Consider the following 14,256-nt stretch of genomic DNA (forward strand, 5'->3'; position numbering starts at 1 on the left):
AAATTCCAGAAATTTAGGAACTGATTAATGAATCATGGCAAACCTATTGCTAATGTGCCATTAATAAAAAAGTTCTAAGTCATTAAGTTCAGGATGATTCTGTTTTTATAAACTATTTCATATACATTAATAGAATTTTTTCTGGGATGCTGTCTGTATCTTATAGGTATGACAATAAGGACTACTTTTCCTATTAAAATGGTTAGATGTAATTTCTAAAATGAATATATATTAATTGATCATTGACATGAACTAAATTGTGCTCCCCCATTCATACACAAAGTCCTAACTTTTAGTGCCACAAAATGTGACTATGAAGAAAGAACCATTAGAAGAAAGGGCCTTTCATTAATTTTAAGTAGGTCATTACAGTGAGCTCCAATCCCGTATGATTAATCTCTTTGTAAGAAGAAAAGATTAGGACACAGATAACACAGAGAGAGGAAGCCATCTTCAAGCTAACGAAAGAACCTTTGAAAGCAACCAAATCTGCTGACTTCTCGACCTTGGACTCCCAGCCGCCAGACATTCTACATGAGAAAAGAAACTTCTGTTTAATACCGTCAACCTGCAGTATTTTGTTATAGCAGTTCTAGGTAGCTAACATATTTTTTGGCTTTAAAATAAGAGCTAAAAGGCTTTGACATTTCTGTTTGTTCTGCAGTGACAGGAACTGGATCCACACTCTCTCATGCTGGCCGCGCGCTGTACCACTGACCCACAGTCCCGGTGTAGGCCTTGGAAGGCTTTTGATTTGAGATAGGGTCTTGCTACGCAGGCCTGGTTGCCCCTGAATTTTCTGTGTAGTCCAGGCTGGCCTCCAATTCATCCTGCCTCAGCCTCCTATGTGTTGGGATTGCAGGATGTGCTACCTTACCCCTGGTTTAGGTCTTGGAGTTTTGAGAAAAACTTGTTTAGGATATCATTCTAATAAGTAAAGAATTCATGGATTTAAGGACATCTGAATTGTGCAAAAAACATGTCACGCTTTTATGTAAAATATATTTGATATCTAGAATAAAAATAGGAACCTATATAAACATATTGTATTTTAAATACATACAATTACAATTTTCAATTAAATTGATCTCTATCATGACAAATAATAGAAAAATCAAATTCCATAGATAAAAAATTAAAAATGATAACAGGAAAGTAATCACTTAAGTCATTATTTATATCAGAAAGTTGGTCAAAGAAAATCACCCAAAGCAGTGCCACTGCCCTGCTCCACATATCACTAAATTCTATTCCCTTTAAGAAATATGATCTAGCCAGGTATGATGGTGCATGCCTATAACTCAGGAGGCAGAGGCAGGAGACTGCTTTGAGTTTGAGGTCAGCCTGAACTATACAATGATACTCTGTTTCCAAAAACAAAACAATCCCAGTAACAATAATAATAAAAAAACCTACATAAAATCAATTACATTTGAGGGGTCTAAGGAAATTTACATGACTGCATATCATAAATATGTAATAGGTATTACAGGGTAAGTTTATGTGATTAGGGCAGAGTATCTCATTTAACTAGCCCTATGGAAAAATTTTTAAGAAATTAAGTTGGACAAAGAATTTTCAAAATAAGATGGATGCACCAAGTTTGATGTCCAGGCAAATAAAAATAAACACAAAACAAAACAAATTAAAACTAATTTAATTAAAAATTTTGTTTGCACATAGGTTGTATGCTTAAAAGAAATTGTATTTTATTCTTCTTTAGAAACTCCCTTTTATAAAAAAAATTTGAGGGGTGATGGGATAGTTTAGGAAACAACTTCTTTCTGTTTCCCATAAAATAAACCTATTGTTTTTGGTCATGTTTATGATCCTACCACAAAACATGAATAAGTGTGTATACGTGTAAGACAAGACAACTGTAGCCATTTTTGTTGTAGAGAAGCAGCTGAAGCTTCAATAGAAAGTAAGGCTTTCAGGCACTATGATCAAGATATTAATACTTATCACCATCTTTCTTTTGTACTGGGATTTAAACCAGGGTCTGCATAGGGAGCTACAACTCCAGTCCTTTTTACTTTAAAATTAATTCTATCTATCCATCCATCCATCATCAGCTGACCAACTGACTGACCCATCCATCCATCCATCCATCTCGTCAGAACTGGGACCTTCGCAATGGGCTACATCCCCAGCTCTTTTTAAATACTTTGTGACAGGGTCTTATTAACTCACTAAATTGCCCAGGGTGAGCTTAAATTTGTAATCCTCTTGTTTCAGCCTCCCAGACTTGAGATTAAAGGCATGCACCACCATGCCTAGCTTTTTTTTGAGACAGGGTTTCACTAAGTCATTAAATTACTCAGGTTGGCCTTGAACTTGCAATCCTTCTGCCTCAGCCTCCTAGAGTGCTGGGGTTACAAGCATTCACCTGGCCTTTTTTTTTTTTCCTTTTCTTTTTTTGAGATAAGGTCTTGATTTTTCAGGCTGGCCTCAAACCCCTAGACTCAAGCAATCCCCTTGTTTCAGCCTCCTGAGTAGCTAGGACTTCAGGCTCATGAGACTGCACCCAGATACAATTTGTTACCATTTTTGCAGAGACAACATTGTCAGGTATGGTTGTGTATGCCTGTAATTCCAGCACTTGTGAGGCTGAGGCAGGAGAACTGTCAAGAGTTTGAGGCCAGCCTAGGCTATAAAGTGGGTTCAAAGTCAGCCTGGACTATATAGGGAGACCCTGCCTATCTAAAAAAAAAAAAAAAAAAAAAAAAAAAAAAAAAATCAACATTATACTTTCTGCCACTTAAAATCTAGCTAAAAGAGAAACTTTATGTTCCCATTAGTCATACTGAATCCAGCAAAACAATTATACTATCAAGTAATCAAAAATTTCCTGCACACGATGTAGGGAGTACCATCTTAACCTGGAAGGTAGCTTTTGCATGCTGTACAACTTGAAGAGTTGCCTCAACATCTTTTGATTCTCATGTTCACAATTAATTTTCTACAGCAACTGGAAAAGCAGCTTCTGCCTCAGTTTTATGTTATGTTTGACAGTAACTGCACAACAGCGAAGTGTTTTCTTTTTTAAAAACACAACGTGAACAAAATACTAATTTCTTTAATAAGTGAAAAATGTCTATAAATCAGTAAGATTAAAAACTCAACAACTGAGTAGATAAACGAGAGACTACACAAGGGTCACATAAAATCACTGAAAAAAATCAATCTAATTCACAATAAAAGTTTAGAGCCAGGCATGCCTGTAATCTCAGCACTGAGCCTGATGGAGGAGGATCGCTGTGAGTTTGAGATGAGTCTGGGCTAAACAGTGAGGGCAAGGCCAGCTTAGAATACACACTGAGACCCAGTTTCAATGCCTATCCTCCTCGAATAAATTTAATGATGCATGGAGGACACTTGAAAAAACTCACTAGATTGACAAAGATGAGAATGTACGTAATTTAAAGTATAGAGAGGAGCTGTAGAAACAGGAGACTAACTGGTAACCTGTGAGAAGGGCCATTTGGTAACACCTGTCTGTCTATGCTCTGTCCAGGAATTCTATTCAGAATTTGTTTCTGATATACTTCCACGAGCGGTATATTATCTCCACATAAGATTACTCATTATAATGGCTGGGGGCTTAGCACAGCGGCACAAGCGCTTGCTTAGCAACCACAAGGCCCTGAGTTTGATCCCTGGTACAAAAAAAAAAAAAAAAAAAAAAAAAAAGATTACCCATTATAGCTTTTTAATAGTAAAAGATGCTTATCATTGGCAACTGATAAAGTACATTCTGGCACAGATTTAGAAAAGCACAACTTTTTGAAAGAAGAAAAAAGCAGCTCTTTATGTACTAATACTGATGACATCCAAGCACAATGGACGGAGACACAGCGGAGTGTGGTGTGTGTGTGCGGTGTGACACTGTGTGTCTAGAGAGCAGCGAGTCTGTACATGTTACATTGTTTTTCTTGGAAACACAGAAGTAACACTGCTTCTAGGATGAAGAGACTTCAGCTGTCTTTTTTGTGGGGGGAGTGGCTATGTTGTCCTCAAACCTGCACTCCACCATTGTCAGCCTCCTGAGTACTGCCACACCCGGCTCTTCACTGCACATGTGCATACACGTGCACACACATGCACACACACCCCTTTATTTCTGGTGTTGTCTTGGATCTCAACTTGTGTGAATACCTTAATTACTTTAAATGTAACTTCAATAAACTGGATATTTTAAAGTACTAAAAATGTATATAATATTGATTTTTATAATCACACATTTTTAACATACTAGAAACAGGATTTTAAAACTAATCATCTCAGAATGTGTATGTTCACAGAACATAAAAAACTGCCTCAAGAGGTCATTCACCTGATCCAGTGACACTGTTAAGCCTCAAATATTTCAGGGATGATCTTAACTAGTCTGTAAATCCTCTAGAAAATAAATCTCCTCATAGGTATATCTGATTTTAGTTATAATTTAAAAATAGTATATTTCCCTTTGATGTCAAGAGATTTGGTTCTAAATAAGTGGTAGTTTTCAAATGCTAAATCTACCCTTAAACAACAGGGACTTGGAGACAGTTCAAAGAATATTTCAGAGGTTCTGAAGGCACTGCCAAAGAAACATGTCCCATACATTCTGAAACAAAATGCCTTCGAGAAGACATCTGTTCTGAAAAAGCACTACCCATCTAGATGCCCTCTGATGGTACATTTCTAACAAAACTGTTTAAATCACTTGTACCACTGGGTGACTGTGTGAATGTGCACATAAACAGTGAGTTTTGGAACCAAGCAGACTGAAATTTAAATTCTGGTTCTGTCCTTATTAATTGCATACTTTGGGCAAAGTTTGGCACTGGGCATTTTCCCTTCTTTTTCCTGCACTGAACTTTGATTTTCTCACATGAAAATAGACCTACAGAGACTTTTTGGTTCACTATGGCAGATCTATTGCCCATAGTTATTATTCCTCCAAAAATATCACCGAAACAGAAGAAAAAGGTTAAAAAAATTCATAGCTAAAAGAATGAAGTATTGGGCAGCAGACTAGAACAATTAGGAATTTCTGAAAGATAAAAAGCACAGGCATAAACCCACTGATACTGAAACTTTAAACTAATGAATAGGAGAAAGGATTTTCTAAAATGTATTTGTGGTCACATGAATGAGCAAGAGCCCAGGGATAGGCGCTGGGATGATTGCAGGACAACAGAACACCTGCCCCGGCCCTTTCTGAGCAGCTGACTCTGCTCGTACCCAGGGAATTAAAGCTGTAAGTCTGTGACTCAAGGTGGGCATTCTGCCTTGGGAGGTTCCGAACGTGGGTGTGCAGGAGTCCCCTGACACCAAGCCCTCGCTCACTGAACAACGGAGAAAGGAATGGGAGAATGAATATGATCAGGACCTGCACTCAGCACCACCACCAATATTCAAAGGGTTTGTCACTTAAGCTAAGTGACATGTAGCTAGTAGCATTTCCATTCTCGGTCTCTTTTAGCACGCATGGAGAGACAGGCAACACTGACTAGACATTCAAGGAAAGTCCAGAGCAGCAAAGGGGTAGGAAATTTAACACAGAAACTCTGAAGCTAGCTGCATACAGTACCATGTGTCTGTCGTCCCAGTACTCAGGACTGTTGCAAGTGTGAGGCCAGCCTGGCTACACAGTGAGTTCAAGTTGGTGAGATTCAGTCTCAAAAACCAACCAAACAAAAAGAAACTGAAGAAAAAGGGATAAATATAAAAAATGGATGAATCCTAAATAAGTACAATAAATATCACTGCAAGATTTAAAAGGTTTATTATACCCAGGAAAAATAATAAATTTCTAAGAAAGAATTTCTACAAAATGAAAACATGATAGTTATGGTTAAAAGAATTCGACAGATGGACTGAAGAGTACAACAGTATGGTGAAGATTCAATTTTGATCTGGAAAACTGGGCTCAGAATTTCTCTCAGAATATATTGCCAAATGGCAAAGAAAAGAAAATATGACAGCAAAGACGGGTCAAGAGCTCTGACTGGTATGTCTCAGGGTGGAGTGTGATGGGCATTAAACTCCCGTGGGCTGACATCTGCCCTTGGCACGGCTCAGTCTCCAAATGGGCACTAAAGCAGGCAAGGTGTGACTTTCCTGAGGGCCACCACAGCGTGGACCAATGAGCCGTGGACTCTGGTTCTAGGAACAGGCAGTGATGCACAGTCAAGAGGCTGGAGGGGGCTGAAACTAAAAGCCATCTTTCTCCTTCTTCTTAAATGCTAGCATATTTTTTGTCCTTTCTCACTCATTAATTCTTTTTTCTGTCATCCAGCTTCCTTCCTTAGCCTTTGTCTCTTCAATTACGTTTTTCTTTCCTGTCTGAATCTAAATATTGTGGACCGGCTGTCTGCATTGATTGTCCTCCCCTTCAGCCATCCCATGATGCTCCTCTATATGCTTCTGGCCTTTGCAAACTTACTAGCACAAAGTGTAACAGGTTTTGGCCTGTTTATATACTTTTATATGTGGAAGAGAATCTCTAGGGGAGAAAAGAGAGCCATTTGCACTGTGAAGGGAAAAAATTCCATTTTCACAGCATTGTTAAACTAGAAGGCACATTTTATTTCTATTAACTTTAATTCTTTTCAAATTAACATATATACATGGCCCATAATGAATACAAGCAATTTCTGCCTCTCCCCTACCTACCCCTTAGTTACCTCCTTCTCAGCTGAGGCAACCATTCGCAGCTCTAGTACCTGTTTTCTTTGTCACGTATCTATCCATTTCTATATATGCATGTGCTGCCGCTTCATTACAGCTCCACTTCAGATGCAGAGACTTCCCTCATGACAGATGAGCCCTTAGCTCTCCATACTTACCTCCTTAGCTGCCAATTCTTTACACAGGTCAGAGGTTTTTACATAATCAAAAGCTTGTATTCTTATGATTACACAAATACATTCACTTCTAAGACAAATTGTGCACTGTATTCAAACCTCCTTTTGTGTGCCCTGCTTTCTTTTTCCTGGAGTTAACAACTGCCTTATTTTCCATTTGCCTGCTTTCCCAGGGGAATTTTTTAGATGCTCCAACATTTGAACATAAATCTACCAACAATGTTTCCTATAAAGATAAAGCGATCAAATTTATTTCTTCCCTGGAGCCTTCCTTTACAGAGGCCCCAGGCTCCTGATGGAATCTGCACTGGATATTCCCTAATCTTGTTGCTGAAGGACATCATCCAGGACCTTCAGCTTGAAACGGTGAATATGCTGTGCAAATATCTGAGCCCTTTCATATGTCAAAATGTCTTTATTCCACCTTTAGAATTACAGAAAATATAGATAACCTAATTATTCTAACTTCGGATGCTTCTGAAATAAATTTTTGGGCCAGGGATATAGCTCACCACACAGTACCTGCCTGGCAAGTCCAAGGTCCTACATTCAATTCCCAGTACCAAAACAAAACAAAACTCTCTCTCTGTATATATATGTATACATACACACATATAATTGTATAATTTATGCACAATAAAATGCACTCATTTCGAGTGTACAGTTCAAGAGATCATTTGAAAGATTATAAACCTGCGATATTCTTTTTTTTGGCACCAGGGCGCAAACTCAACCTCGCACTTGCCAGGCAGATGCTGTGCTGCCAGGCTCTCCAGCCCGAGCCTAGGACATTTTATCTCCACCAAGAAAGTAACAGTATTTTTATTACCTCTGAAAGTTCTTATATATTTCTTGGCTGTCAATACTCCCTATCTCACCCCACCTCTGGCAACCAATTATCAGATTTTTATTACAAAAATTACTTTTGCGTCTTTGAAACATCAAAAATATGAATTTTAAATAAATCTATATATTTTTTACTAGGTTTTGAGACTAATGCCATCTAACAGCTTCTTCTCTGAGCTACATTTCATTTTATGAGTAAACCATTCACTTTCTCTGCTTTGGTTTTGGAGATAAGATCTCACCACACAGTCCGGCCTGCCCTGGACTTGTCACACAGCCAGGCTGCTCTCTCCTGAGTGGCCCCCTTGCCTCTGTCTCCCCAACACTGGAATTACAGGAGGGAGCGACCATGCCTGGGTTATTATTCACTTGCTGATGGACTCTTATGTTGTGGGGGCTACTACAACTAAAACTGTATGAACATTTGTGGTCAAGTATTTCTTTGGGCATACGTTTTCATTTATCTTAAATACCTAAGAGTATTTAAGAGTCACTTGGTATATGTGTAGTCACTTGGTATATGTATATTTTACCTTTCTGAGAAACTGCTGAGTAATTTCCTAAACTTGCTGTAACTTTTCACATTCCCATCAGCAACAGAAAGTTAAAGCTGCTCTACATTCTTGGCGTCACTTGATATTGTTGGTTTTCAAAACTTGAGGCATTCTAATGACTTGACAGTATTGTCATTATAGCTCTAATTTGCATTTCTTTGTTGGTTAAAAATATTAGTAATTTTTTCATGTGGCGATGGGTCATATTTTCTTTTGCGAAATGCCTTTTAAAATTCTTTGTCTTTATTTTAAAGATTGGGCTGTTTCTTTATTATTACATCTTGCATTAGTATGGTACATTTGTGAGAGCTGATAAATCAATATTGATGTATCACCACAGTCCCTATTATAAACCAGGGTTCTTTCTTTTAAAGAACATATTTTATAGGTTTTGTTGAGTGAATAATGTCATGTCTCCACACTCCAAAATTACTTGCACAGAATAGTATCATACCTAAAAATCTCTTGTGCTTCCCTCTGTCTCTCCCTTGGCAACCACTACAAACAAATCCCTGGTAACCACCGATCCTTTTACTGTCTCTAAAGTTTTGCTTTTCCAGAATACAGCTTCTAGTCAGCAATGTCTTTCTGTGGTTTTGTTGCTTTCAAGTTTTAGTGACCCTGAAGAGAGCTGATAAACATCTATAGCAGGTTTTGGTGCCAAGAGTTTTCAATTCATTTGGGTAAATATCAAGGAGCAAGACTGCTTGATCATATGGTAACAATATATTTAGTAAGAAATAACTGAACTGTCTTCCGAAGTGATTGATTGTATTCCCACTAGCAATGGCTGAGAGTTCCCATTGCTCTATATTCTTGGCAATATTTGGTGATGTCAGCATTTTCAATTTTAGTCATTGTAAGAGAGCTGTACAATCTATTAAATTTGCAATTTTCAAATGACACATGTTGTTGGTCATCTTTTTTACACACTTATTTTCCATTCATGTATCTTCTTTGGTGAGGTATCTGTCCAGATTATTTGCCCATTTTAAAACTGGGATATTTTCTTGTTGGGGGGGAGGGGGTGTGGGTACTGGAAATCAAATTCAGGGCCTCACACCTGCCAGGCAGGCGTTGTGTGCTGAGCTACATCCCCAGCATTATTTTCTCTTTGAGTTTTAAAAGTTCTTTGTATATTCTGGATGACAGTCTTTTATCATATACCTGTTTTGCAAATATATGTGTTATTTCTTTTTTTTTTTGTCTTTTTCATTTTTACCGGTACTGGGGAACGAACTTATGACTGCCTGCTTGCAAGGCAGGCACTTATGCCGCTGAGCTAAATCCCCAGCCCCTGTTTTGCAAATATAAATTAGGAAATAATTCTTTTACTTCTACTTTCTGTAAGGGATTACAGAAAGTATAATTTCTTCCATAAATATTTGGTGTCTAACTTAGTGATTTCTATTTTGCAATGTTATTAGTTACTGATTTCCTTAAAAGGAGTGATATTTAAAGAGCAGGTGATTTAACATTTAATGAAGTCCAACTTATGATTTTTTTCTTTCATGTTTGGTACTTTTTATGTCCTACTATTTACCTATTTCAATGATACAAAGATTTTTGGGGGAACTGGAGGTCCAGCTCAGTGGCATAAGCGCCTGCTTGGAGAGCACGAGGTTGTGAGTTCGATCCCAGGTACCAAATTTTTTTTTCTTTTTGTTTTTGAGACAGGGTCTCATTATGTAGTTCAGGCTGATCTCAATCACACAGTGATCATCCTACCTCAGCTTCCCCAGTTCTGGGATTACAGGCATGTGCCATCATGCCCACCTGACATAAAGTTTTATCTTAGGTTACTACTAAGAAGTTATATTTTAACTTTTATATCTAAGCCTATGGTGAATGGAAAATGAGTTTAGTTTTTGAATATGGACAGGGGTTGAGGTTCATTTTGTTTTCCTTACCTGCATAGCACACCTGGCACCCACACAGGGTCTCAGTACTGTAAGTAGTTCAGACTTGTTTTGGTACAACCCTCCTGTTCAGCCTCCCTAACGCTTAGAATTAAAGGCATGGGCCATGGCCAGTTGTTTTTTCTTTTCTTTTCTGTTTTTGAGACAGGATCACACCCTAATTCAGGCCAGCCTCAAACTCATGGCAATCCTCAGCCTCGCGGGTGCTGGGATTACTGGCATGCCCCACTATGCCTTGGTGACACGACCAGTTTAGATCATCACTGTATCACCACTTCTTGAGAAGAGTACTTTCTCAATTGAATTACTTACAGTTTAAACCTAAAATGTTTTCCAAGGCCTCATTTGCTTGTAGGTGGCGCTTTTGGGAGATGACTGGATCATGGGAGTGTGATACTCATCAGTGAACTAATCCACGGATGAGTTTATAGATAAATGTGATGTTGGCAGCCTGCTCTGAGCAGGGTCCAGCTCCGTCTCTCCCTTAGTCTCCTGATTCGTGCCCTCTGCTACGCCAGCTGCCTTGGAGCCAGCTGACTACAGACTGAAACCACTACAAACTCAGCCTGAAGAAACCTCTCCTCCTTTAAATTGTGGATGTCAGGCATTGTGTTGCAGTGATGAGAAAATAACTAAGACAGTATCTTTGTTGAGAATCAGTTTGCCTAATAAACTTGAGTCTTTTTATAGACTCTACTTTGTTCCATTGATCTACATGGCTATCTTTACTGAAAAACCACACTGCTTTGACATTTAGAGCTTTGCAGCAGTGTTAAAATCAAGTAGTACAAATATTGCAGGTTTTTAAAGTGGTTTTGGTTAATCTAAAACTTCTGCATTCCCACATAAATGTCATAATCTCAGCACCTTGGGAAACTGAGGCAGGAGGATCACAAATTTAAGCCAGGCCTCGGCAACTCAGCACTGAGTAAAAGATAAAAAGCAGCTGGGATACAGCTCAGTGCAAAGGCTCTGCTCTGGGTTTAATCTCCAGTACTGAAATAAAACAAAAACAAACATGCATACTGGGATTTTTATTGGGATTAAATTACATTTATCTGGGCTAATTTTGGGACAATTGCTATCTTGATGATATTGAGACTTCACTCAGTTCTATAGTTTCCAGTGCAGGGTATTATTGCAGTTATTATTCTTTCTAAAATATATTCAATATTTTGTGGGTTTTTTTCCAACTGTATGCGGTTGGTATACAGGAACATAGATGCTTTTTGTATACTGCATATGTATCTGTGACCCTAAGTTCACTTAAAGATCACGTGGCCTTTAAACACTTTTTTTCCAATGGATAGGATCATGATTCATAAAAAACTTTTCTATTAATAAAATGCACTTTTAACTTTTAGAAATCTATCTCAAATATTATATTATTCCATGTAGGACAGCATAGTCTCATTTCTTCTATCTCATCCTCTGTGCTACTGCCAGATGTTTCACTTTTAAATGTTATGTATAATCCAGGGTTATTTTTGCTTTAAAGTTATTCTTTCACTTAAAGAAGCTACCCAATGAAAGAGAAAAAAGAATTTTCCATTTAATAGCACCTTAACTATCTGGCTTGCTTCATTACTTTATGTGGATAGATGAGAATTTCCATCTGGATTGATCTTTAGCTTAAAGAGTAGTGCAGTTTCCTGGTGACAAATTTTCTCAGTTTTATTTAAAAACATCTTTTCTTCATCTGAATGATATTAGATATTATAAGATATCAACTGCATTCTTTCTTTAGCTTATATTATTTTCTCTGTTTCATTTCAAATGGTACTAGGTGGAAGCCAGTAGTTTTTATTGTTCATCTAATATAATGTGTCATTTTAAAATTGCTTTTAAACTGGGTATATAGTACATGCCAGTAATCCCAGCACTCAGAAGGCTGAGGCCTGAGGATCCCTCAGAGTTAGGGCCAACCCGGGCTACATAGTGAGACTGTCTCAGAAGGCAAACAGTAACAACAAAGACTGGTATTCAAGGAAAATATTGAGAAACATACTCTGACACCATATTCTTATTTCTTAGCATTCTATTATGGGATGTTTTGGGTAAGAACATAAAATTGCTCTCCTTAACATCAACTGCTTACCCTTTTTTTTTTTTTTTGGTGTGTCTTTTTGAGACAGGGTCTCACATAAAGCTCAGGCTGACCTTGAGCTCACTTTGTAGCCCACATTGGTCTCAAACTCTATAGTGATCTTCCTGCCTCAGTCTCCTGTGTGCTGGGATTATAGGCGTGTGCCACCATGCCCAGCTGTTACAACCTTTACCTTACTATCAAGTATAATTAGGGGCTTAATACTGGTAGAAGCATAATGAAACGAGGCTTCATAACAAACCAAAGATTTCTGCAATGATACTGAGAGACAAAGTACTAATCCCCACTATCACTGAAGAGTGAAAGGGAGGTGCTGCTCCCAACACGTACGATTCAGCCTGGAAGTGGGTCTGGCAGTGGTGGGCTGAAGTGAGGCTGGCAGGCTCTCCGACTTGATGGTTACGCTGGTGGCTGCACCTTCCATCCTGTCTGTCTCACACAAGCCTGGCAGCTGTGCTGCCTTCTCCAGTGGGGGCAGTAACTGATCAAACTGGTCAAGGTCAGCTGCAAACTAAGAAGGGAAACCAAAGTTAGAGGAAACGCATCTTCTAGGCTTAGCTGAAAGAATGTAGGAAAAAAGTAGCTCTTTTAAACTCTATGAATTAAATGTGATACGAGAGCATGAAGAAGGAAGAAGTAATCACAATGACTGGATTTTAAAAAAATTCTGTGCTTTATTCCACTGAGGAGGTATATTCATATACTACAGGATATAAGATAATATACATACAAGTACATGTTTGTGTCAGTATAAAGTTTATGTATAGGAAAATCAATGGACCAGAAATGTCAAGAGTACGTTATAACAAGAGTCACAATGGCATTGCCATTGATTTTTTTCTATTAACAGCTTTCAAAATTTTGGCCAAGTATAGTGATATATGCTTGTAATCCTAGCTCTCTGGGAGGCTGAGGCAGAAAAAATGAAAGTCTGAGCCTAGCCCAGACAATTTAAGTGACTTAGTGAGACCCTGACTCAAAAATTTAAAAATCAGCTGGGCGTGTTGGCTCATACTGTACTTCCAGCACCTAGGAGGCTGAGGCAGGGGGATCACTGTGAGTTCAAGAACAGCCTGAGTTAGAAAGTGAGCTCAAGGCCAGCCTGAACTACATAGTGAGATCCTGTCTAAAAAAAAAAAATAAATAAAAGATGTCTGGGATATAGCTCAGTACAGAGGGATTCAATCTCCATCCAATACTGTTCCCCCAATGTAAAATGACTTACTATAAATTTACATTGATAAAGTTTGGGAAACATTTTTATAAATAGTGGATTAGCTTCATACTTCTCAGGAAAACCATTTCCAACTTAATTCAGTAAATCTGTCTTTCAGAATAAATGGGGGGGGGGGCTGGGGATTTAGCTCAGTGGCCTGCCTGGTAAGCACAAGGTTGTGAGTTCAATCCCAGGTTCCACCAAAAAAAAAAAAAAAAAAAAAAAAAAAGAATAAATAGGGACTCCTTATACTGTATGAAGTTATATAAAGAACAAAACTTAGCTTTTACTTCATAGCACTTATAATTATTTTGAGATAATTAACATAAAATCATCTATGTGTTTAACTCAACTAAAGTTGTTTCTGGGTATTATATGTACATATATATATATATATATATATATTTTTTTTTTTTTGGAGACAGGGTCTTGCTGTGTAGTTTAGGCTGGCCTCAAACTCACTGTGATACTTCTGGTTCAGCCTCTCTGAGTGCTGGGATTACGATGTGCACCACCATGCCCTGCCAACTGTATGTTTTTTAAATGTCTGATTTCTTTCAAATTATATTTCTATAGCTCAAATATACTGTAACGTGTAGCTATATTTAATTCATTTCCATAGCTGATAATATCTGAGTGTTGAATATGTTACAATATAATTATTCTTCTATAATGGATTTTTGGGTTATTTCAAAATAAAGCTGCTATGAACAATTTTGAACATGTCTTTTACTACATACGTGCAAAAAGCCTTAACCAT

The 14,256-nt window shown here is 37.9% G+C and overlaps 1 protein-coding gene across 6 annotated transcripts in view; it reads right to left on the reverse strand.

Annotated features, from left to right (window-relative positions):
* Ncoa1 (nuclear receptor coactivator 1) overlaps nt 1-14,256 on the reverse strand; it is a 251,421-nt gene that overhangs the window by 38,567 nt on the left and 198,598 nt on the right. For all 6 annotated transcript variants that reach the window (XM_063231459.1, XM_063231465.1, XM_063231449.1 and 3 more), the window contains one exon: nt 12,611-12,791. In XM_063231459.1, the coding sequence (XP_063087529.1) occupies nt 12,611-12,791 (181 nt within the window). The remainder of the gene's footprint in view (nt 1-12,610; nt 12,792-14,256) is intronic.

This window comes from Cavia porcellus, unplaced genomic scaffold, assembly GCF_034190915.1.
Source record: "Cavia porcellus strain 051 isolate PalLab524CR breed Dunkin Hartley unplaced genomic scaffold, mCavPor4.1 scaffold_1, whole genome shotgun sequence".
Taxonomy (NCBI): Eukaryota; Metazoa; Chordata; class Mammalia; order Rodentia; family Caviidae; genus Cavia; species Cavia porcellus.